We start from the raw sequence: 26,515 nt of genomic DNA on the forward strand, positions 1-26,515 counted from the left end.
CTACAGACATAAGGTGTTCCAAGAAAGGAGGTGCAGAGTCTCAAATGTCCAGTCCAGCTGGTGTTCTGCAACTTTTGGAAGTGCTTCTGAGTCACAAAATCTGGTCGTTAGCAGGACTCGATGGAATGTAATTGCATGCTGAGGCATTAAATAAGCCATTTGATTTTGGCACTTTAGAACGGCACATGAGTTCTTCATGACTGTGTTAGAGATCACTGGTGTATATACTCTACAACTGCACCTGGGTAGGTGGTATGTGTCGACATCCACATGGAAGCAGACCCCAAGGTTTTCCAAAGGCTTACCATGCCTGCATCAGGTATCCTCCTTCCCATAGTGCATCCTGGTGCCATGTGTTCCCCAAGTAAGCAATGCACAAGTTATGTAAAACAGAACATGATTCATCCGACTAGGTCACCTTCTTTTATTGCTCTACGGTCCAGTTCGGATGCTCATGTGCCTGATTTTAGTGTTTTCAGCGGTTGGTCATGAGTCTTTTGAATAACAACCAGCATTAACTTCTTCGGGAACATGAGCTTCAGGAGCTTGTCAGCTGGACTGGGCCACATGGGCCAACCTTTGCTGCCCAGGTGCATTAGTAGGCCTCGGTGGCCTTTGACCTGGTCGCCAGCTCATTACTGATCCTTCTTGGGCTAGTTTTGATTGATACTGAACACTGCAGAGTTGGAATGACCCACAAGAACTGCAACTTTGGAGATGCTCTGACCCAGTTGACTGACCATCATAATTTGTCCTGTTTTACCCCAAACACTACATTTGCCCATTTCTCATGATCTGAACACATTAACCGTCTGCAGTCTGTAAAGACTTTATAAAAAAAAATAAATGCAACTGATGAAATATGATCATAGTTGACTTAGATTTTGAAAATCACCAAAACCTTCTAGTGAATTAAATGAAAACCTTAATTTTATCATCAATAAAACACTTGCAGCTGTCTGGTTCATTCCTAATGTTTAGACAAGATCTTTACTAACTCCTTCCTCAAAGCTTCTGGCAGTTTTACTAGTAGGCTGCATCAAACATAACCTCTTTTGAAACGCATTTCAGTAGATCTACCTTAAATCTGCATGTTGCTGAAGCAGCAAATAAGGAAAATTAAACTATGGCACCTTTTGAAACTGCTCATGATTAAATGGTATAAATATTTTAGTTTTTTTAAAATAAAAAATATACAGGTGTATATATTTATATGAATTAAATCACAGCAATTATCTCTGCAGGGAACTGTGACTTCTTTAAGTGCTACAGATTTCATACCAGAAACTAAAATCAAATGGAGACTAGACTTTAATAAAACATTTTATTACATTTTTCAAAGTCTGGTTGCCAGACAGAACTTAAAAAAGTTATTCTGTTTCTACCACACAAGTATACATATTTGTGCAATCGATTTTACATGAATAATCCTGTCACCTATCATCGAGAAAAAAAAAAAAAAAAAGAACAGTCTTGGTCTGACTTGCAGGAGTGAAGAACATAAATATCTGACCTGCTAGAGGGGCAAAAATGAATACGGTCATTTACACAACAGCTTAGGTCACAAAAGAATACATCACATACAGGGAACCAGACAAAGCCAGCGCTTCGCTGGTTTATGTATCAGAGTCCAAGTTTTATGTGTTGACATATTTACAGATACTGTATCTGTTTAGGATACAATATTTCAGATTTTAAAACACAACAGAGAGAAAAAATCATAAAATAAGTCAAAAGTAAAACATGTTTCAGAAGCAAAAAAATGTCTTTATTTTGTAACCGTTTAGCTTGAACTTGAACTAGAGCTGATAACATTTGTGCATTGAGGTTCACAGAAAGAACCAAAGCGCCCGTAAATGTCTTTGGCTCGAACAGCAAAATAGTACGTGGAGCCGGACTGGAACTGGGTCAGCGTGCAGGCCATGGGCAAAGGAAGGGCGTTCACTTCCCCTATCTTCTTCCAGTGCTGCTGAGCCGTACCACTGCTAGAGTTGTCCTGGTGGAAGGCATAGAGGTGATAGCTGTCCACAGTCGCGCAGCTTCGATCGGTTTCTGCAACACTCCAGGACAGCACGATGCCGGTCTGACCCGGCACCAGCTTCAGCTGGAGTTGCTGGGGGGGCGAGGTCTGCTCCGCCTCTGGGGGCAAACGCTGCGGCGCAGGAGCGACAGGAAGAGGGGGGAGCGCCGTGCTGGAGCCGCGGGATGGTGTTGTATTGGTTACAGTGCGGGGTTTCAATGAGGATTCCTATGCAAGAGACCATTGGTATGAGGGATAGTCATTTTAAATGGGCAAAAAAACACTTTAATAAGTCAATAAACATTATGAGTTTCTTACATGATTCCCATCAGTTCAAATCACCCTTTAATACACAATTACAGGGTAAAATGTGAACTGCTGTATTTCAAATGGATCAACCTATCTTTTATCTGCTTCAGACTAAAATAATATGCAGCTGTGGGTAAAATCTGGTGAGGCAGTTTTATATATTCACCTGTGGGGGGCGGTGATGCACTGTTATCTGGGGATTGCTTGTGGAGTTCTGGTTGGTTTTAGGGGATGATCTTGCTCCTGCAGCTGTAGAAAAGGTGAAAAAACACATTATATCATAGACATCAATTAGAGGTCACACAAACAAGATAAAGCCTTAAGCACTGGTTTATATACATCCCTGGTCACATTTACTGGCACCCTGGTAAAGAAGTGTTACTGCAGCAGCATAATCTAGAACTACGAGCAAAAAAAAGAAAGCTTAATCTAGAACTACGAGCTAAAAAAAAGGAAGAAGCTTAATCTAGAACGAGCTAAAAAAAAAGAAGAAGCTTAATCTAGAACTACGAGCTAAAAAAAGAAGCATAATCTAGAACTACGAGCTAAAAAAAGAAGCTTAATCTAGAACTACGAGCTAAAAAAAGAAGAAGCTTAATCTAGAACTACGAGCTAAAAAAAGAAGCTTAATCTAGAACTACGAGCTAAAAAGAAGAAGCATAATCTAGAACTACAAGCTTAAAAAAAGAAGCTTAATCTAGAACTACGAGCTAAAATAAGAAGCATAATCTAGAACTACGAGCTAAAAAAAAAGCTTAATCTAGAACTACGAGCTAAAAAAGAAGCATTATCTAGTACTACGAGCTAAAAAAAAGAAGCATAATCTAGAACGAGCTAAAAAAAGAAGCATAATCTAGAACTACGAGCTAAAAAGAAGAAGCATAATCTAGAACGAGCTAAAAAAAGAAGCATAATCTAGAACTATGAGCTAAAAAAAAGAAGCATAATCTTGACCTACAAGATAAAAAAAGAAAAAGCATAATCTAGAACTACGAGCTAAAAAAAGAAAAAGCATAATCTAGAACTACGAGTTTAAAAAAGAAGTATAATATAGAACTACGGGCTAAAAAGAAGAAGCATAATCTAGAACTACGAGCTAAAAAAAAGCATAATCTAGAACTACGAACTAAAAAAAAGAAGAAGCATAATCTAGAACTGCGAGCTAAAAAAAGAAGCATAATCTAGAACTGCGAGCTAAAAAAAAGAAGAAGCATAATCTAGAACTACGAGCTAAAAAAACCAAACACTGAGTACATTTACTCACTAGGATAAAAAGTTTTCAAAAATTAATGTTTAACATAATCACCAGGGACAAAAAAAAAAAAAAACACTTGTTGGCATGAAATAGGATGAATATTTATTTAAAAAAACCCTTTTTACCCGAACAGCTGCTGTTTAAACCTCAAGTAGTTCACCCTTTGAGTTTACAACTAAGATAAAACTCAGTTTAATTAGCTAAACAATGTTTTACAAACTAAAATAACAACAAAATAGACAATTTTTAATAGATGAAGTTTAATTATACATAAAGCTTTTACTTGTATTGATCACCATCAAACCAACTTTTATCAATCAACTCAACCGAGAATTCCAACAAAACATACTATAAATCAACAGTTTTAGTTTCCTTAATCACAGAAACAAAATCTAACAAAATTTCGTATTGCCAAAATATTTGTAATACTAATCAACAAATATGAAATGAAGTAACAGAACAAACTGGATATCAAAAATCAATAAAAAGCTAAAACTGCAAGAATATTTACACTATTTACAACTCGCAGCGAGCGCAGATCACCTCTCGTCGCCTGGTGTAAGTTCCGCACACGGCTTTGCGGCATCTGCTGCAGGTGTCAGAGGTTTTATTTTTAGTGCAGTTTCTCCACACCTGGCACTGCCTCCTTTTTTGAGCCTGCTGCATTTTTGAGTCCTGATGGCTTAAATGACCATCTTGTTCCAATTGCCCTGATGGCTCTCTCTTCTTCATAAACTCAGCTCGAAGCTCCTCTCCCAGCTGCTGCAGAAACCTCCGTCGCAGGATCTTGATGCCAATGCACTTCTGGAAGAGAACGTGGGAATTTATTCCTGCAAGGTCCAGTATGTTATAAAACACAGCAACGGGCCATCTCCCCGTACCACCCTTTACTGAATATTTCCTCACCATCCGATCCAGAATGTCCACACCGTGTTTCGTGTTGTTGTAATACTGAACAGACTCCGGCTTTGCCTTGGGCCCATCAATAATGCCCACATCCGTGTGCACTGTGCTGAGAATACAAACATTTTTGCGGGGCATTCCTTGATAAATTGTTAGAGTTGCATCTCCACATTTCAGCACCCTTGTAGAGAACAGCTCTGCCTGCTGTTTGGCAGAGGGTGGTAATTCGTGCTTCATTTCAGCAAGGATGCCCACCAGGCTGGTCTTCTTGGCCTGTAATGTGGTAGCCAGTTTAAGAGAGGTGCAGAGATCAGTGGTGATATGTCTTCTCTTCCCCATGAACGGCTCTGCCAGTTTCAGAACCACCTCCTCTCCAAGGAGTTGACCTCTATCCCACGTTTCCTCCTTTCCAAGATATGGAGTCCCGTTCAGCATGTATTTTGACTCAACATCTACTGCCAGCCAAAATTTGATTCCAAATTTACCAGGCTTTTTTGCCATGTACTGAATAAATTTGCACCTGGCCTTGGTGGGGAAAAGCTGCTCATCAATGGTGATGTTGGTACCAGGCTTGTAGCAGGCAACACAGTTTTCAACAAACTTCTTCCAGGTACGAGAGATCAGTGCGAACCTGTCATCCAGCAGTCGAGCACGTCGTGTTTCCTTCTCATCGAAACGGAGAAATCTCATGATCTCTTTGAACCGCTTTCTGGGCATCGTCTCCTTGAAAAACTGGAAGCCCCATTTTTCCGACCAGAAACTGTCCAAGTCCATATGTTTTGCTCCTTGTGCTCCTCGGATGTACAAGAGGCCAATGAAGGCTTTCAGCTCGGCCACCGTCATGTCCCATGAGCTGTTACTGTGACGTTGACGCGCCTCGGCCACAGTACAGTCTCGGATCTGCTTTAGCATACATGGTTCAATAATGCACAGAAAAGCTGTGAGCGCACCACTGATGTTGCGCTTTGCGTATGCCGTGGGGCCAGCGGATTCAGTGAGGACATTTTCACCCTGTTTTCTCCCTGGACATTCAGCAGGCTGAACAACTGTCCACTTAGTCCCATCCTTTCCAATTTCCACCGCTGCCATTGAGGACGCCAGTAGGCTGGCCTCCCACTTGACAGCAGGAGCGGGAGGTGGTTCAGTATGTCCTATATGATAATAAAATGGTAATAAACAAATAAGTAAATAATATAGTTGTCATGATAATCCGGCCTATATGCTATAACATTATTATGATTCACCAACCTGACATTATACCCTACAAAGCACCTGTGGTTAGACCCGCACAGGAAAAGATCACCTGACACTTCAGCTGTCATAACAACATTATGGTCGCTGTCAGAAGACATCAGGCCTCTCCTTTTAATCAGGATCTAACTCACACTCTGAAGATGAGGAGTTGTCATTCATCCTGGAATTTTTGCCACCGTCTCGTTCTCCAGGCCGGAGAATCGTAACCGTCCATGTTCTATCGCCATTTCTGTGGTCATATTTCCTTTACACCTCTGTGTCATTTTCTCTCTTATTTTATGTTTTTTAGATATAAACCAATAAAAAAAAAAATTCTAAGCAAGAGTAGCCTGACCAAAGACCACTAGAGATGCTCTTAGACAGAGTTGTCAAATTTCCAACCCTGGCGTTTTGATTTGTTTTATCATTTCCGGCAAAAATCGAAATAGACCAGCACAACATTCCCTGCAGTCAAATTGACCGCCTGTGGCTAAAAATAGGTAGAAATCATCGCATTTCATTTGTCCTTTGTCAACTAAATAGAACATCTATTTATTATGAAAATGTACCGCCATGGTGGTTTTAGTGTTACTGCCCACTCTGATGTATGGTGGAGGATGTATGATGACGTGGGGATGTTTCTGTTCTAAAGAGCCTTTTTTTAAAGTGCATGTCATTGTGAACTCTTTGAAAAATACCAGCAGCTTTTAAATACTAATATGGGGAGCTCTGCCAGAGAAAACAAACTGATTCATCACTCTGTCTTTTAGCAGGACAATAATTCCAAACATACGGTCAAATTAACACCAAACAGAAACCAATCAACCTTCTTTACGCCATCTCAGTCCCCAGATTTAAACCCTAAGGAAAACCTGTGGGGTGAGCTGAAGTGAAAAAAGCAACAGAATCCAGGACTCTGATTATCTAGACTAGACATAGTGTTCAAACAGCGATGGTCAAAGATTCCGGTCCGTTTGCTCCACCCAAAATTTGACAGAAGACTGAAATGCTATCGTCTTGGCAAAATGGGGTTGCACAGAGTACTACCAGAGCAGTAGGTGATGATGTTAAAAACTGTTAGTTCATAACCACAAAATAAATGTTCTCAAATTAAAGGTTGGATATTTCTCAGACAAAGATGAATTTATTTGGAGGGTTTAAGCTCAGATTCATCGGGGGTGCAAATAAATGGGATCAGCTTGGTTCACAGTTTGAAATCAAGGCAAACAGAAAATCACTAATTCATGTTTATTATAATTTTGTTGCTCTTACTGTTGGGAATGCTGATGACTGGGTTAGACCGGGGGGCAGGGGAGGGGGTTGCACCTTGGGCATTCTTCACTCCTGTCACTGAATAACACAGGATGCATGATGGTTACATGAGAATGTCATTTATGCATCATGAAAAAAAAAGCAAACAATGATTGCAAATTGGTGTTTTGGAGAGGAAAAGAATAAAGCACTTTTGTACCTTGTACATCGTCGTCATCCTCTGTGAGATCAATGACAGAGCCTTTGGGTCGTGCTGGAGGTGCAGCTGCTTTAGATGGAGTGGCTGCAGAAGCTTGGTTGTCTAAGAAGCATAGAACAATGCCGATGAAGATGTATAACTAAGAGAAGAAGAAGTGAGCACCTTCTCATTAATATCCCTATTTCCTCACCAGTCTTGGATGTGAGAGATGTTCCTTGGGGCGTTCCTGGTGCAGTGGAACCTGTCGCTGCTGGCCCTGAGGTTGCAGGTGAAGAGGCCGAAGACACAGCGCCAGCCACAGACACAGACTGAGGTGGGGCTCTAACTGTGGTCACAGACACCCCAGCATTGGGTGTGGTTATCCTTCCCGCCCCGCCTTGATACACAGCCCGGGCCAGGGAGATCTGCGTCGTTGCCACCTGACCCGGGGAGGCCTGCAGAGTGGGAAGGGCGGTAGCGGTAGAGGTGGGGACTGATCCAGCATTGGCTGCAGGAGAAGGCTTAAGGATGAAGGTGGTGGTGGATGGAGTGGTTTTGGCCTTGTTCAGCGAAGTGGCCGCAGCCAAAGAGGAGACGGGGAAGTTGACGAGTGTTCCCGCTTGGCCATTCACCGACAGAGGCAGCTGGATGACAAGCGGCTGGCCCGCAGCCATCATGTTGCTCCCAGATGTTGTTTTCAGCACCAGAGTGCCAGGTTGGCTCTGAGTGGTGATGCCAGTGGCCAAAGTGGAGGCAGCGTTAGAGCTGGAGGTGATCAGCTGCAGTATGGAGCCCTGTGGGACTATGGTGGTGGTGGAGGTGGAAACTGGTGCTGGGGCGGAGACAGTAACCGGGGATGCAGTAGAGACTGGCAGAGGGGCTGCAACTGGAACTACTGGATTGATTGAAACAAAAAATAAAAAATCATGCATTTCAGATATGAAGAGACATGGAAACTTCTAAATAAGCAATAACTAAGTTATTTTGTTAATGACCACTTTATCAGCATAGATGGGACTAAAAATGTATAGTGAATTGTAAAAGTAGTCATTTCCTTTGAACTATTCCACATTTTGTCACCCTGCAACCACAAATGTATTTCAGAGGCATTTTATGTGATAAAGCAGCAAACTGCAGCACATCATTATGAAGCTGATGCAAAACTCAGGTTTTTAAAAATGTTTAAAAAACTAAAGTTCGGCGTGTAATTATCCCATTTTACTCTGACTCGTCAAAATAAAATCCAGTGAAAGTTGCCTTTAGAAAATCCAGCTGTTCTGTAAAGGCCTCAGAGGTTCTTTAGAGAACATTAGGGAACAAACAGCATTATGAAGACCAAGGTACACAGCAAACAGGTCAGGGAGAAAGCGGTAGAGAGGTTTAAAGCAGAGTCTGTTTTGTAACCTATGACCTAAGCGTTGAATGTCGCTGTTTAAGCAATATGCCCGCAGATGTCACATGGCAGTGCATTCTGGGATTGTGCTTGTTGCCTAACAGCTTAGTTGAAGCTAATTCTGTCAGCCGTGGCTGGAGAGATAAAACACAAGAAAAACAGAGAATATGGAGAGAAAACCCAAATAGGGGTGGTTGTATTTATTGTGAGAGAAGCTACTACGGCTCATTACCAAGACCCAATCAGGCTTTCAAACTGGCTAAAACAATTTTTACAGTTTTGTTGACTTCCTTGAAATTTTTGCAATTATCTACAAACAACAACAAAGAAAATATCAAATACAGCTCTTTGTTTTTGTTTAGGAAAAACAAAAACACTCTAAATAATTTAAATAAACCCACGGAAGCTTCCGGCACACCAGTTTGTCTCATTTTAGATGTTGTGGAGTTCAAGAACAGATCCAGGGTGGTACTGGCCAAAGCACAGCAAGCAGTAATGACTTTGAAAGAGAATATCATTTCCTCACCATCACATCAAAGCACAAAATTGATGGGTACCTGTGCAGCTTACAAGGTGTGTTTTAAAGTGAATGCTGCAGATAAACTACCCAGAAAAATACAAAAACAAGTCATCATAAGTGTTCCCTTCATCTCTGGCGTCTAAGTGCTTTGGTTATTGCTAGAATCTTACGCTCTGTACACATACGTTTTACACATCTGATGTTAAAAGCCTTGATCTGCCTTAATCCTACGCATTAGCAGCAGTTAGTGTAGCTACCAACGATAAACAACACCGTGGTGTGACGTCACGAGATCACTTCTTTCTACAGGAAATCAGAAGTTTATGTCACTGCAAACCTACCAAGACACGCCCATCCACCTAAACTGACAAGACAGGCAAAGTGAGGATTAATCAAAGAAGCAGCCAAAAAGGGTCATGGTTCCCCTGGGGGAGCTGCAAAGATCCACAGCTCAGGTGGCATGTTTTATTAAACCTTTGAAAAAAAGCCATAAGTCAGAAGGTGCTCTGGTCAGATGACATCGGAGCTGAATTCTTCTGGCCTTCATGCAAAGCATCATGCGTGGTGGAAAACTAACTATACAAATATTAATTCACGTGGGACTGAAAACAAACGCATGCCACAATTTTCTGATTTTTATTTGTAAAAGTAAAACGTAGTAGTATTTTAGTTAGTAGAATATATTTTGCTGTTGTGACTCAACAAAATAAAAGTTTCAGTTGTATGAATCATTTTAAGAGGCACCTTAGATAAGAGGAAACACTCTTACTTACCAGCTGTACTGGATGAAGATACAGCTGCTGGAGTCTGCTTTACTTCAACAGAGGTCCGGACCGGCCTGTTCAGAAAGATTGCTTATGCTTAGGATTACTGATATAAGAAGCCATGTATATCCATGACAGGATGAAGACTGAATGTGTTGGAGTAGGGACAAATTATTTTATTCCATTTCATACAGCTATCTTTGAACATCCTGCAGATAGACTCCAAACTCAAGTTCAGGGTAATTCTACATTACAGCATCAGTTTTTAAATGTTCATTAGTTTCAACTGTGGTGCAAAGCCACCAGGAGTCCTTGTTAACATGTTAGGGATTTCTCTAAAAGAAAGACGTTTATGTGCTCTAAGTGGATTTTTGACAATTGTCCCAGTACGTTTTCACTTCAGGGGCATCAGTGTGTCAAAAGAGAACGGGAGCACTGTCATCGTATTCTCGGAAAAAATCCGGCCTCCTCTTTACTCTGAGTATTTCATTGATAGCGTCGCGGATCTCTCTCCACCTGTCAGTGGACAGGAACGGAAAACGACGGTCGAGGTACATCCTTATCGTCCTCCTTAGGTTTCTGGGCAGAGCCTCCTTGCCCATCAGTCCAACATAATTGACCTTTGCGACCCAGTCACAGTAGATGTCATATGGGACCAAGTAGCGGAATATGTAGGATGCATAGCGGTCAGGCCTGGGATTCCCTGAGCTTCTCTGGCAGTTGTGGTAAAGCACCCGCTCCAACTGAGATGAAATTGTGCGGAGCTTCACATCAGCTCTGCATCTTCCCTCACTGTATTCTGCCAGCTTTCTTGCCATAGCGGTATGGCGTGCCATGTCTGGCTCCTTCTCCTCCCCAATTTCCATCTCTTCTTTCTCCTTCTTGACAGACAGTGCAGGAGTCTTGCCAAGAGAGGGCGCCCCTCCCTCTCTGGGCGCCTCAGGTTGCGGCTCTACTGTCTGCCCACGGAGCACGCTGTTGGGAGGAGAGGTGCAGTTTTAACTACACTCTGCACTGCCTGAAGAAACGCTCAGGTTATTAAATTGTAGAACGTCACAAGACTCAGGACATGGTGCAGGTACAAAACACCGGGGCAATGGTGGGTGGGTGGGTGGGGGTGGTTGTTTATTCCTAGCAAGTGTTAGGAAGTGCTCTAAGGCTGATCCTGACAGGATAGGAGGATTGGATTTTTCTGTCCATTAGGTTTAGGTTCACTTTTAATGGTTACAGTTTGCAACCCGGGACAATGTCATCTGATGGCGCTGTGCACGGTCTCCTGTGTAGTACTGGCTTCAGTCCGGTATTGTCACGTTCTTACAAAAGCCAAATTCTAGTCACACAAACTATCACAGACTGCTTACATGTACAAATACACAGCTGCTGTGGAAACAGACACATAATGCAAAAGGTTTGAAAAGGTGAGCTTGCAATGAACTCGTACAAATAACCTTTATAAATACGAGAAGCATTTGTTTCGTAAATTAACATCTAAGCAGGAAATCGCTATTGGTATGGAGATACTTACCGCTGAGCTTGAGAGTTGTTTGTAACAGTTGCATTCTTGGCAGCAGTAGCGGCGGCAGCATTAGCAGCAGCGAGCGCCTGTGGAAATCAGGACAGTCAGCTTTTAGATAACACCTGGACATATTTGCTATGTTCGTTTTGGGGTCGTTTTCTTCCAACTGCCAGGAAAACAAACTTTGTACAGTAATAAGAGATTCAGCTTCTCTGCAGAAGACGGCCACATCTGACACAGATGATGGTGTGCAAGATGCTGAAGGTTACAAAGAGTTTTGATAGCAACAAAACTGCAGTTATCCAACATTGTTCAGCCCTATTTAAGCATTTATTTACTTGACTCCAAGTTCAAGTGGTTCTGTTTGTGGAAAACAGAGAATTTTCTACGTAGTGCAAAGTCTACTTTTGGCAGAAGCTAGTTAAAATCATATTTAAAAGTTTGTCCACCCTCCTACAACAATCATCGTTGCTCTCGCTGCCCTTTGAGAAAAATCAACTGCCTGTTTTATAGCATGATTACAAGTGCAAACAAAACAAAGAGAGAAAATTCCCATCTTACCTCCTGTTTTCTTTTGTTTTCTGACATCTGATTAGCCTCTCCAAACTTTTTGGCCAGTCGAGCGATCTTACTCTAACAGAAACAACATAATAAACTTACATTTCTTACTGTGTTACAGTGTTGTAGATTTTCTCCAAGTGGAAGAGCACCTGTTCACTTACTTGGAGTGAGTTAATGGCAGTTTGGTGTTTAGTGGCACAGTCGATTTTGTCTACCCTGTCCCTTAACTCTTGGAAATGTTTCTCAAAGATTGTCAGCTCCAAGATCTTCAGACGCTCATTTACGAGCTGTTGGACGACCTGAGGAGAAAAAAAAAAACATGTGTAAGATGAATCATGTCATGAAGATGAGAAATCTTTTTGCAAGCCTAAGAGTGGCAGGAGAGCTGAATACAAACCTTTTCCAGTTTTTTCTGGCTGCCAGCTTTGGCTGTGATTTTAACCTCCAGTTGGGCCTCCAGCTCTTCGTGCTCCACTTTGGGCCTCTTCCCCTCTCTCTTCACAGGTACTGCATCGTTTTCATTTCCTTCTGATAAAGTGCGCTTCAGTCCCGAGCTTGAGCTCTTCTGCCCTTGATCTATGAGTGAAACAAAGACCCGTGGGTAACTACCCTGTTTGGATCAGGTTATTGATCTAGATCCTAAATGTCCATGTAAATCCTCTGGTCAGATTAAACCAAAATCAAACTTTTTGGCCTACATGCAAAATAATGTATGGCAGAAATCCAACACTGCATCACCCTGTTGAAACCATCCCCACAGTGAAACATGGTGGTGGCAGCATCATGCTGTGAGAAGATGTGCAAAGCTGGTGGAAAGATACCTGCAGAAACTTTCTCTAATTGGAGTGAAAGGAATTTATACAAAAATTTGACTTAGAGGGGCTGTAAACAAATGCACGCCACAATATGCAGCTTAATATTTAGCGATAAAATGTTGAAAACCATCCATCTTTTTTTATTCCACTTCACAAATATGCAACACACAAAATCCTGATAAAAACGTTGAAATCCGAGGGCATGATGTGACAAAATGTGAAAGAATTTAAGAGTTGTGAACACTTTTACAAGGCACTGTCCATGCTTTGGCACATTTCTGTGCCATGCTTGTCCTAGTCTGTAATTAGTGCCATTTTTATTTACCATGACACTGATGGCAGATAGTTTTACTTCAGATGTGCCTTTCTTTAGGAATAGAAGTACCAATTGTGTTGCCATCAAATGCAGCGCGTCCACTGTGTTATACCTGTGTTACAAGGTGGGGTGGATGATGGTCGACTTGGTCCTTTAGTTTGTCCAGCATTGCTTTCCTTTTTTAACTCGACTTTTACCGAGTGCATCTCCATCTTGTCCTTCTGATTTGACTCTTTCCTAATGTCTTCTGCTTTGTTTTCAGCTGCCGGCCGTTTATCCTCACCAGATGCTGGGGGAGACGTTAAGGAACTGGAGGGTGCAACAGTGGGGGAAGGAGGCTTTTGATGTTTGACTGTGGATGTGGATTCCTCAGAGTCAATTGTATCTGATGAGTAGTTTTCTGCATCCATAGGTTCTATACATTCAGACATTGAAGATGGCTCAGGAGACCGTTTATCAGAATCCTTCTCCAGGTCCACAACTGGCTCCTCTGGAGCACCTTTTTTTTCCTGATTGAGGGTAGTAACAATGAATTAAATCAACATATTGATGTGGTAATATTTTTAAATTGAAAAAGATACCATTAAATGTAGCTCTGTAGCACTGTTCAAAATGTAAATGAATAAATAAAAACAACTCAAAAACTAATAAATGTTTCCTGCACGTTACTGAGCATTTACCTCTATTTTATCCACTGGGATCACATCAGCCTTCTGTGGATCCTTACATTCTGCAGACACTGGTGTAACAGACTCATTTAGTGGGGATGGTGAAGAACCTTTCTTCTCCTCATCCTCCGTCTTCTTAGAATCGTGGGATTCTGAAGGGGGTGGCGACGACCGAGACGTAACTTCTTCCTGTGGGTTGGGACTTTGGGAGGAGCCAGGGGAGGGCGATAGATTTAGGGACAGGAATGGTGCCGGAGAGCTCAGAGATCCCGGAGTGGCAGGGGAAGCCACCTGGGGAGAGTTTGGGTCAGAGGAGCTGTTTTGCTCCTTGTCGCCCACCTTTTGCCCATCGTCCTTATGGGTGCCATTCACAAGAGGTGGTGGGGACGGGTTGGACAGACCCGGAGCTGAGTTCATTAAAGTGCTGTGAAGGTTTTCCAGTTGCAGACGATCACTGATCTTCATGGTTTTTCTGGCACGAAAAATTTTCTTTTTTTCCTCTGTCACAACAACTTCCATTGCTTCCTGTAAGGTGACAAGGACAGATTAGACACATGGGACAAGATCAGTTTAGTCTAGAAGCACAGTCTATTCCGCCCAAGTCTCTGCTGATCTTTGCGTCATCATTGATGTATATATAGCCTGATCCAAAACACTAGAGGTCACTGTGGAGCTCTTCTACCTTTTTGTTTGCTCTTTTCTAGAGGGTTCTTTCACAGATCTATTTATTCCGAACTGATTGGTTCTCAAACAGTCCTTTGCAACAAATTTCTCAGTATTCAAGTAAATTAGGCAGACCATTATTATCTGATCCACACTGTTTCACTGTTCTACACAGAGAACAATCAAAAACAGCACCTCAGTAAGTAAGAACCCCTTTTTGATTCCATCAAAAATATCTAAAATCTTTTCATGATCCAGTTTTCCTAATTTGTGTTTGGACTGGGCTATCAGTCTCCTGTTTACCTAAGCCCGGATCCAGAGAGCAGAAGAAAGGACACCGAGTTACAACAGCAACAGTAGCCCAGGCTTGCTCCCATCCCCCCCATTCAGCAATTGGCTGAAACCTCAGCGAATCAGAGCGGACTAAGTGGGGCAGTCCTTGCAGCAGCAAAGAGGTTATGCAAAATATGGAGGGCTTTCCATACAAGGCTGGATTATTGTCCCCCACATTCGATACAATTGAGGCTAGTTGTAGTATTGTCTCCATTTTATGAGCATACATGACTGAGATGATCATATTTTTTTATTAATAAGATTTACATTTCAAATATATGTGATGCAGGGAACTGCTGCAAAAATCACAGCAATAATAATAAAAATAAGTAGTTGCACAGACGTTTAATCTGGGACTCACCTTCAAACCAAAGGGTCCTCGGTCATGGATTTAATACCAGATTTGCAAACTACCTGAACAGGGGAAAAAAAAAACACAAAACAATATTTTTGAGTGATTTTCCTAACAACACACATATTGAGCGAATTAAAAATGTCAGCCTACACTTAGCTCCACTGAATTAAATGATCTATCCACACATCTGGGGCTGCACCTGGGATACTTACCAATCATTTCCTCTGCCTGAACATACATGTGGTATAGCATGCATGTTAACGCTAGAGGAACCTCCCACCATGTAGGAACTTTGAAAGGAATCAATTGTACAGGATCCTGATGTGCTTTATTAAAGTATTTAGAGCTTCTAACAATGTAGCTCACAGATCAATGTCAATCCAACATCTATATAAAGAGCTGCTTTTCTGCTGAGATGCAGCAGAAAGATGCATAAAAAAATCCTTTTTATTAACTTTCTCGATTGGTCAAACACCTGACAATACATTTATCTCTATCTTAAGACATAATCTTCAAACGCTGATGTTCTTCTTAGTGTTTTAATTATCAAAAATCTGCAATCAATGCGATGGAATAAACACCAGAGATAAAGGTTTCTGTGGGTTTCAAGGCGGGTATAAGGCTGAAAAGGTGGGTCTGTTGAGAGTAATGAGGGGGTTTCCTGTTACTGTGTAAAGTTGGTTAGCTTTACTGTTTCTGCATTGCCGATCTGAAAGACTGCAGCAGACTTGGTCATGTGACGCCGCTACACTCAAGCAATGTTTGATTTAGCCTTCTTCACCTTTGCAGGCATATGTGGAAAAGTACTAGAACTGAGTGTATACTTTACAGTGTAAAGCACCAGAGCGGGATGCTGGTGCACATGCTCGACACCTTAAACCATCCCTGCTCTGTTCTCCCACTGGAAGCATGCTCTTTGCAATGATTATAAAGTCCTTGCTTTAAACATGAGGCTTTTTTGTAGCTGTTTAAGACAGTGGTCATTGTCTAAAGACAAAGACAAGTAAGCATAAAGAAGTGGAGCGATGTAAAATGGCAGGCATGGTCAATGTTCCACTTCACATTCCAATGTTATTGCACACTGCACAGAGCATAATTCCCCCACCCCCATCCTACGCCCTCAATAACCGAGCCTGGATTCGGTGCACCAACTCAAAATGGCGGACAGCTCTGCTGTTCGTTGTCAGGCTGAAATCTGTAGCTAGCTGAAAGAGGACTCTGTCAAACAGATTGGGTTGCAGCACTGCCGAGTACAATAAGGACTTTTTGTTGCGCTTGAGGCATCAGCAGCCAGAAAAAGCAAAATAAAAAAATTCTAATTGTTCCAAACATTGAAATTTTACTTCTTGTTTTAGCAGCTAGTAAAAGTCATTTCTTAAATTGATCAGAATTACAGCTATTAACCCTAAAATTACTGTTGTAAATAGGAAACTATCAGCAGAAACACCTGACATGCAGAAACATGAACTAAAGGTATTGTGTGTCTTTTTCTGCCATTTAACGAACCATAAAAAGATTGTGTTGTTAGGCCTAATGTTTCAGAGGCACAAGTTAATATTATTAAACCGTGACTTGTTTCCTGCTAGCAAGTATGGTTTGCTGATATACTTATCTTCCTTCTTGTGTCACTCGCTATTCTAGAATCAAGTTATCCAGCTGATAACATCTGGTTTTAATGCAGGGAAGAGGGGCTGATCTTTATTATAATGTTTTTCACTTAATTTGATGAACAGTCTCAATGTAGAAAAAGACAAACGCTGAGAGCATTAAATGCAAAGGGCAAGGATTTTCTTTTCCTTCTTTAACAAAAAAACAAGAACTGGAGACAATAATTTCACTGTCATTCAAAATCTTCATTACATTGCAATCTTGTAAAATGCAGAATATTTTAAAGCTGCAACATGATTACGTGTGTAGTACAGCTGCAGTAAAAACTTCATGTATAAGGATTTGTAGCAAATATTAAACAGAATTTTTTTTGGAACAACCTCAGTCTGTATGCACACTTTTAGTTTGAAATACACCAATCAAAATTCAGTGGCTAATATGCAAATTCAGGCTTTTGTGAAATTTCAACCTACCGATACAGATTTAGGCTCATTCTCATTCTTCTTTAAGAACTGTAACAAATAAAGGTATAAGTACAGCATTTAAAAATGGTTATAATTAGTTATATAAGGAAGAGATTACCTTAACAGAGCATGTACTACATATCAATCCTAGCATCGCATGTTAGCGATTAGCACCGTTAGCTGGCTAGCATAGCTAACGTCGTCTGAATGAACCCGACATATCTGGACATGTCATGGAAATACAGTTTTCTTTTATAAAGCTTCTTACATCTCTGTGCAGACTTCATTTTTAACACATTACTGAAAATGAAAATAGCTAACGTTGGCTTAATTTAGACTACCAAACCTAATGCTTAATTGTGTTTTTTTTGCTAAGACTGATTTTTTTTTTGACATGGTTGTTCACATAATTTAAATGTACTCAATCATTCTCAAGCGTGAACAGTCAATGGCCTTGAAGTGAACTGCATGCAGAGAAGATGTGACACCATATGCAGCACTTAGAAGTAAATACGGATGCTACAAGTGTCAACAGTCTGAAGTTGTGCAACCTTAGCCAGCGAGTTTTCTTCTCTTATAAACAACTTTGAAGAGTGCTTTTGTCACTGCAACCTGGTTGCGCTTACGTATTGTACATTCAGTGTTTGGAAAAAGGATCAGATTTTTGAGCTTTAGACTTTGACAATGTTCGGAACCGATAAAATTCATCAATTTGTCAACTCCATGTCTCAGTCCATCCCTGCTTTCATGGTGCGTTCCATTTGTACGCGGAAGTTGGAATTTCCAACCTCCAAGTAGGACATTTTAACTGGAATTCCCCCGAAAGTCAGAATCACAAGTTGGAAAATCCAGATGGCGCGTCAACAGTAGTAAAACGTTCTTACTTTGTTTTTAGAAATGTTTTATTATTTACGTAATATTTAGTAAGTCATTTCAACGCTGTTTACGGATGAAATTCCGCGTAGAACATTGTTACTGTTGTAACAGTGGCTATGTACAAGCAATGAAGAATACGGGCATCCATGTTTTCTCAGACTTTCAGACAAGCAGCAAACTGGAACGCAAGCGCCCTGATATTACATTACTCCGACTTTCCCGGTTCCGAGGTAAATGGAATGCAGCATTAGTATAGATCCTTTGCAATCTGGTGCCTAGCTTGATTGTGACTTGTTGCTCATCCAACATGCCCACCATGTAACATTCGAAGCAGTTATGACAGAATTAAAGTTCGTAGCAAGGCAAACTGCTATTTTTATTTTGATGCAGCTCATGGGATCAGCAGTGTTTGTGATAAAGCAGCAACAATCCTTGTTTACCATATTCAGAGGTACCATTCCACAATACCAATGCAAACGAAAGTCATTTAGTACGTGACACAACAATTCCAGCTCATTACAAATAATTTGTTTAGAAGAGAATGTCTACATTTTACAGTTCTACACAATGAAAGTGCACAGGAACTGATGTCACTGAACTGAGAACGTGAAGCAGAGGCAACAAAAGCACAGTAATTTCACAGAAAAATCTACTCGGTACATCATCAAATACATCTGGCTTGGTCAAAGAAATTTCAATAACCTTTCTCCAAGTTGTCATGTGACCCTCCAGGGCTATTATACACACACAAAATCATATGCAACATAATATAATTAATATGCAGCAGGAATATGTTAAGTGATTGGATCAAAAAGGTTACTTCCTAAAAACAATGTTTCTAAAAATAACATGTAAAATTTGAGTTAACTAGACTGAGCACTGTGGTTTCTGTTAAAACCAAGTATTAACCTTAAGTTCCAATTTAAACCTTTTTTTATTTCTACTAGAGAATATTTTAAAGGTTTAGCTAAACTATGAACCTTAAAACAAGAAGAACAGATCAGTTTCAGTGAGATAGAAATGTAAAGCATGCTTAAAAAAGAAATGGCAACCTTCTGCAGGATGTGTGGGAAAGGGCCCTCCATATTATTTGATGATTGTGGGAGCAGGGAACAGCTGAGATGGCGGCACCAGAATATAAAAGAAAGGGGGAGGGGCTCAGCTGGGACCAGTCCATGTTGCTCCTAGCAGGGGTGTGTGCTATATAAGGGTGTGTGGTCAAAGTGAGAGAATTGAGGGTGTTACTTAATGCCTTTAAAAGAACCAAAAGTTTCCTTTTCAATGTTTTCTGGGCCATGGAGTGTGACATGAAACAGTAAAAGTTGAATGATTTTTTTTTTTTCTATTGTTAGAAGTCTTCTGTAATAACTTAATCATATATTTGCAGCTATCAAACATAACTCACAAGCCGGATATAGTGTCAAATGCACTTTAATGTGCACAGTGGTGATTATCACTTACAACCATAGCTAGCGGTGCGCAGACAGAGGGGAAGTACACTGCACAGTCCGTTGCTTAGCAACACCCATCCCCCACCTCTAGCACAAACTAGTCCACAGTATGGAAATGGCACCCAGTCTGGACTGTACCACTCTGACATAAAAGGGCAGGGGGAGGGCTGTCTGTGATTTATTTGTCTGTTAAAGAAACATACCAGTCAGCTGTAGCTTCATGAGTAAAAAGGTCAAGGACAACACTGTAAAACATACTCCTGTTGTGACAATGTTATTAATTATTACTGTAAATTTTTATGTGCATGAATGATTTTTCACTGGATTGATGGTGTAAGGTAGTGATGTATAGATTTTTCCTATGCAATTTAAAGTGAAGTCTTTAGCACAAATAATGCATGAATGCGCAGCACAATTACAGAGAAACCTCCTAAAGTATTATGTGCTATAAACTGAGCAAATGTTGCCACTGAGCTGAGTACTAATCATGTTAGCCTCAGCCTAGTTCTGTAACTCTAACTGTCTCTGTGTGGACTACAGAGAACCTTGGTCAGGCTGCAATTTGATGTCAAAGGTATCTTACAGACTGCGGCTAAGGTCCAAAGGATAGGCTTTTAGAGGAAACCAAACAATTCAAATGTCATCATCTGGCAGATTAATCTTTCGAAAATATATTAACATTTAAGTCTTTCTCCCTCTGTCTCTCTCTCTCGCTCTCCAACTGGTAGCAGTATATCTTAGTAACTGTCCTTTTCCAAAGAGTAGCAAGCTTAGTTAATGCAGTAGAAGATTTAGGTATTTTAAGTATCATCAAAAATATTAAGTAGTTTACAGGGATTAGGAAGGGCTCTTTCTTTTTGTGCTAAATTCAGTTTAACAGTCTGTGTAGAGACCTGACCAGTAAGAATTGATTTGAGGGCTTTGGTTTCTGGTTCCTCCCACTACACAAGCCTTTTTCTCCAGATGCCTCTTGCTTTACCTCAACTTCTCAACCACAAAGCAGAAAAATCAATTTTTTTCCCAAACACAGCTGTCAGACTTTATTGTTTTTTTTAATGTAATAAGTACATTTAAATCAATCTATTAGGCCCAAAGCTTACCTTCTGACCCTTTAAAAATGGGGTCTGGTTAAATTTATTTTAACAACTGTTTATTATGAATCAGGAAAGTAAATCTGATAGAGGGAATGTGTTTGATTCAAACAACAAAAAACGGCCAACAATTTCCTTAAAGTATATAAGTTATATTTTTATCCCTCTAATAGTTCTTCATACGTGTCATAAAAAAGGAAGACCAAAAAAACAAAGCGCTTTCAATTTGGCGCAGTGACAAAACAATCACCCAAGTTAGAGCATAGCTAACAGTGCACGGCCATCGCTAAATTGCAGAGGCACACAACACTTAATCTAGAAGCAGCTGCCACCCTCCCCCCCCAACCTCATCCACCCACCCTTTCTGTCTCTTACACACACAGTCTGTGTGTCTCTGGAACAGCCTCTCCTGCTCAAACATGGACCGTACCACTCTCACAAGGGGGGACGGGAAGATGGGTGGGGGAGGGGCATCAAAGACAAAAGAGAGGAGTAAAAAACAACCAAAAAACATACCACCGCACTAAAAGAAACAAACTGACTTTCAGTTAGTTTACTTTCACTGTTTTCATACAGATTGATCAAGAAGTCCACTAACCTATAGATGAAATCAAAGAAAACCTTTTCTAACAGGTGATAACATTAATCCTTCTAAAATGTCTATTTCAATCCTTGCGCAAAGCCTTGCACATTAACAGATCATTACACTCATTTCAAGTTGTTTTCTCTCAGCATTCCTCACATGTGCAAGTAAAAAATGGCGCAGATTAGCCACACAGACTCAGGCTAGGAGCCCCCAGTGGGAAAAAAAACCCCAAAAACCCCCACAGAGCAAAGCCTGCCACACTGAGCGGTCTCTATCCACCCAGCCTCTCCCACAGCAGGAAGGGGTTGGTGTTAAACAGGCTGAACCATTCCAGCAAGAGGGTTGCTCCTTTCTACAAAGACATACAAAAAACACTAATATGAAAATGCCAACAGGTAGAAAACCTGGTGAATTCAAATATTAGTGTTTGGACTAGTTCATTCCTAAACCCATTTACTGATATGTTGAAGAATCACACAAAACACATTGCAGATTAAACTGAGCTTTTCCCTTATAAAATACGTTATTTTAGTTTCCTTTGGAAATTCCCATCATCATTAAAATAACTGTTCTGAAAACAGCAAAACAAATAGTTGCGCATTTATTGCCCAACCCCCCTCTTCTCCTTTATGCCACTGCAGAAACACAAAATGGCCACCAGTGTTGCTGTGAACAGCATGCCGAGCAGAAGCAAGAGCAGACCATGTTACTGACTCCGCCCACAAAAAACCACAGCAAGAACAGGAGCAAATACTGCTATCTCTGAGCGTTATTTTGATCAACTTAATTCCAGCTTCAGAGCTGGTTGTTGTTGGAAGGGTCAACCTGCACTGTGCACATTGACCTGGAACAGGAACAGCTTTTTTTTTTATCTTTACCCTTGAATCGATCCCAAACTGTACTAAACCCATTTATGGAGCATACTGAAAAACAGGGGAAGGAAAAATAGTGTTTTAATTCCTATGCAGATAGTTTTAGGTGTTTTAACCAGTGTATAAAACAGTAAACCTGACCCTGAGCTGTTTGGGACGGGGACCAGAGCATAATTCTGTTCTTCTTTTCTAATAAACCAGGCCAGTAAAATAAGTGGGACTGATAATACTGATAATGGATATAATGCAAAAAAATTCCCGAGAAGGCTAAGGCAGTGTGGAAAAAAATCTGTCAGCTATTGAGGGCAGACACTGCATTCCAACTACACTGCGGAGAGTGCGCAACTCTGCCCTTCCCCCACCCTGACTGCCTGCATCTGGATTCACTGAGACTCAAAATGGCCACCTGGTCTGCTGTGCGTAGCAACACTGAACTTCTCCAGCCTGCCACATGTTCCAATAGAACTTAAGAATCAGCAGCAGCGAGCCGCTGGGAAATCATGCCTCTGTGCCAGACTATCACAAAAATGTAAAACTGTTGTTTTGGTGGTGTTGAAGTAAAATAAAATCTAGTGACGTTCAAAACCCCCCGAAAATGGCAGCAAATCTACCTCTATGATTTTAATATGTGCCAAGGCTTTAGTATATGGGTTTGCAAAAAGTCTGAAATAGTTTTTTTTAAAAAGGTTGTTTGGTCCTCTCAAAATGTACCACACTGCCCTAGTAATCAAAGAGCCCCACATTGATTCATAAAGCACACTAAAACTGCTTTTACTCCACAGACATTGTACATGCCAATCAATTTCGTTAAAATATCTAATTTGCAATCCCAGCTGACATTATTAATTCTTTGAAACAAGGTTATTTACTAAAAATCTTTGGTCTAAAAAGTGTTTCATCAATTCAGGATGCATCTCCTGTTTTATCTTGGAGGTCTCTTCTTCAATCCCAACACAAGAACACGGGACTCGGGTTGACTGTAAAACCTGACTCGCCTCTAGGTGTGAAAGTGATTGAGACAGTGTCTGTCTGAGTGTGCGCTTTGTGACAGACTAACATGTAAAACAGGGCGCTCGGCCTTCAGCTCGTCTGCATTGTTTGGCCTCTCTAACTCCCGTTGACAATACCACACAGATTCTCTGTGCGGTTTGGGAATGCCTAGTTTGTTGCTCAGCAAGGATTGTCAGCAACAACAGTCAGTAAACCAGGTATAGGTATTTTTTGGCAGTGGGAGAAGGTGCCACTTAGCAACAGTCCAGTCATTTCTGCTACCTAGCACAGGTAAGATGCTTCTGACATTATCTGTGGTTTAGAAGGTGCTTAACACAAATAATGCAACTGTTGTAGAAATTATCCTGGATATTCCGTGTGCAGTGGCACTTGAAGCTCTGAGATCACACCCAGTCCAGAAAATATCAATCTTCACCAAACTTTTAAATGGGCTTTTCTTTACAAATACATTTAAAATTATGGCTATTTCTGTTTCTTGTGTACCTTTTTTTTTTAAACACACTTTTTCCTTCCACTCAACTTTCCATTATTATGCCTGGATGCAGCCCTCACTGAGCAGCCAGTTTTCTCAGTAATGTTGTTTTATGGCTTACCATCTTTGTGGGTGGTGTAAACATTCTTCCCCAAGATTGTGTATGTCTTATCCCAGCTTTAACAGGGCATTTCTGTGTTAAAAGCCTTTTTAATTGTTTCATGTATTTACCATGTCCTAAAGAAACAATTTTGGGTTTTCATCAGATGTAAAACATCATCAAAATTACCAGATGCAAACAGATAGAATACATCACTCTGTGTGTGATGAATCTGACTTTCACATTTCAAATTGAATTACTAATTTATTGAGATACACTTCTTTAATATTCTGGTATTTGCAAGAGAACCATATCCAAAACATGATTTCTGTGCAATCACAATCAGAAACAAAACTGTATACAAAAATTGTAATCCAACCCCATCAGGTAAAATTAACACCCAACCAGTTCATTTTATGCTCTCCCATAGGAGCAAGCATTTCATGTTTGCTGCAAACCCAAAGGCAGGAAACATGGTGGAGAATGCAGCAGATTATTTTTTCCTTTCTTTGACATTCCCCAATGTATATCCGTTGGTGCCTCATTCCTTATATACCCTGAAGCACTTTTATTTACCCTTTCCATATTAAACCATTAGGGTAGAGATACATATTTCAATGAAACTTTCCCTGATATTATTAAAAATGTATTTCTTTTGACAGTCTTCAATTTAATAGTCAATTTAATTACAATTTTTTAACTAAACATCCGTCAAATACTTGACCGATTCCCGTTTTACTAGATATCTATCCGTGATCAATATATTATAGATAAATTGAAGATTTGCAGATACATTTAACATAATGGTGACTAAGATGTTAAAAAAATAACAGTATAGGGAACAAATTACTGAATTAACCCGATTAAACTGCAAAACAGCAGTCTAAAACCACTGCTCCCTAGCCAACCATTGCTCAAGCATTGAACGCGTGATTTGCTTCTGTTGTACAAAAGCGAAGAGCAGCGACAGCAGGCTAAAAGGAAAAAGGAGAAGAAAACTGGGAGGGGGAGGGTGTGGGCAGAGCCAGAAGGTTCAATGTGAATCAAGCATGCACATGGTGATTAATCTTTAGCCATGCGCTACTGAGGGAGGCTGGTTTCAAGGCTCAAAAAAGGCAAAGGATGTTCATCAGAAGTATTCAAGACAAATGAAAAACCTCTTGATGCAAAATAAGGTTAAGCTTGGTCTCATTAGGGTATAAATAATTAAAGTTCCTGGTTGACAGCTGAACTAATAAATCTAACAGCTGTGTTTCTAGCTCTGGTAGAAGTCTATCAGACCTAGAACAATCTCTAACGTGTCCACAGTCTAAGTCAGAGTAATCGATCAGCCCTAAAGCTAGGACTACACAGTCAGAGCCTAAGTCCACAGCCAGACACAGAGCGCCAGCACCCATCCCCCACACCTGCAGTCTGCTCCTCGCTGGAGGTTTACTGCCAAGCATGGACTACACCATTTTAGCAGAAGGGTGTTCTGACCAATGAGCGAGATACCTGTAGAGGGGACTGACAAATTCACAGCCATTTGAACCAACTACGCTATAATGACATGTTTTAAATGCAACTAGCCTGGGTTTAGGAGGACATTGCTCCCAGTAAGTTACAGGTCTCTTAAACTGGTAGACATTCTACCCCATAGCCTCAAAATAGTAGGTCTTTCTCCCTGAACTGTTGTATGAAATTTTAATTATGTCTCTGTAGCTAAATTTCATCTATATTTTTGTTTACTCGGTTTAAAGGTTGTCCCATTGAAGTAATGTTTTTGTAAAGATAAAGATAAATCCAATGTTTTGTGCTGCCTTTTCTCCTGTCTGAAACACACGCTGAACCTTTCTCTGTGAAAAACTGGCAACAGACAGCTAACACTGGTTAATTTAAACTAAATCAGTTTAAAAAATTAGCTTTATTTATATGCTCCACAACCCCCAATTTCTCATTTCATAAATTGCTTGCAGTTGATGTGTGTAGCAGAAAATGGCTGCCGCAGCTGCTGTGAGCATCCCCATCATGGTGACTACAGCAGCATAAACCTGTGTATGGCTGTCTCTTGTTCATCCAAACCCTCATGCTACCCCTTGTTTTGTGTGGAAGCTACTAAACTTAGTTAAGTGCATTTGTTTTAAAATGTGTCAGTAAGTAAAACAGAGATTGCAAGTGTGTAGTTACAATGATCTGGTATGAACAGGTACTTCCTGTACTGACGTCATCCACTGCCATTCCTGTAGTACAGCAGTATCTCGGTAGCAACATCGACGGTAAAAAAAAAACAAAAGTGGACCGGACTAAGTGTAGTGTTTCTGGAGATCCAGCACAGGCTGGTATAGACTGTTTTTCTCGACTGCAAATATATCTGAACAGTCAAAGTTGTCTTTCTTCGAGGGACAGGTATAGTAGCCTTCTTGTGGCCGTGGGGCTGCATTACTGTACGCTCCATACAGGTGGTTAAAAACTCCAGTCACTCCAAATTGAAGGAACTGTATTGTGACAAATTTCAGCGGTTTTCCAGCCATAACTTTTTAAAACCATGGCTTACCCCGATACCAATAACTTACCAATGTGAAAATACTAAATGTATGTTTCTAGTTGATTTTTAACCATACACAATTGATTCTTCACTGAAATCATGTCATGGGACAAATTGATCCAATCAATTTTAAATAGATAACTAAAACTAAAGGTTCTTGATATTACCGTTTTAACACATAACCTCTAAAGACTGTCCTGTCCTATCGTACCAGTGTAGTGGTCTCAGCAGTTCCGAGTAGATGCAAACATTCAAGATGAAGACCTGTTTTAAATGTGTCTTTAGTGCAGGGAAAGCCATTTTATATTTCGTTGTGAATCACAGTATCTCTATAAACCTGGTCTTGCTTCTTTTCCATTTGGTTATAAATCACAAATGTACCTGGA

The 26,515-nt window shown here is 40.6% G+C and overlaps 1 protein-coding gene across 2 annotated transcripts in view; it reads right to left on the reverse strand.

Annotated features, from left to right (window-relative positions):
* Window positions 1–1,310: 1,310 nt before the first annotated feature.
* The window catches only part of LOC124868343 (activating transcription factor 7 interacting protein), a 32,864-nt gene continuing 7,659 nt past the window's right edge, over window positions 1,311–26,515 (reverse strand). Inside the window, exons 1-14 of one of the 2 annotated variants that reach the window (XM_047365512.1) lie at window positions 19,075–19,134; window positions 15,081–15,133; window positions 13,736–14,248; window positions 13,168–13,564; window positions 12,322–12,500; window positions 12,086–12,223; window positions 11,925–11,996; window positions 11,373–11,449; window positions 9,857–9,921; window positions 7,382–8,065; window positions 7,192–7,293; window positions 6,993–7,070; window positions 2,496–2,578; window positions 1,311–2,248 (exon numbers count right to left, since the gene is read on the reverse strand). In XM_047365512.1, coding sequence (XP_047221468.1) covers window positions 1,784–2,248; window positions 2,496–2,578; window positions 6,993–7,070; window positions 7,192–7,293; window positions 7,382–8,065; window positions 9,857–9,921; window positions 11,373–11,449; window positions 11,925–11,996; window positions 12,086–12,223; window positions 12,322–12,500; window positions 13,168–13,564; window positions 13,736–14,242 — 2,847 coding nt within the window. In that variant the 5' untranslated portion in view covers window positions 14,243–14,248; window positions 15,081–15,133; window positions 19,075–19,134 and the 3' untranslated portion in view covers window positions 1,311–1,783. Of the gene's footprint in view, window positions 2,249–2,495; window positions 2,579–6,992; window positions 7,071–7,191; window positions 7,294–7,381; window positions 8,066–9,856; window positions 9,922–11,372; window positions 11,450–11,924; window positions 11,997–12,085; window positions 12,224–12,321; window positions 12,501–13,167; window positions 13,565–13,735; window positions 14,249–15,080; window positions 15,134–19,074; window positions 19,135–26,515 lie in introns of those variants that run through there. The other variant, XM_047365511.1, reaches the window with a different exon arrangement.

The sequence above is a fragment of the Girardinichthys multiradiatus genome, chromosome 5 (assembly GCF_021462225.1).
Source record: "Girardinichthys multiradiatus isolate DD_20200921_A chromosome 5, DD_fGirMul_XY1, whole genome shotgun sequence".
NCBI lineage: Eukaryota > Metazoa > Chordata > Actinopteri > Cyprinodontiformes > Goodeidae > Girardinichthys > Girardinichthys multiradiatus.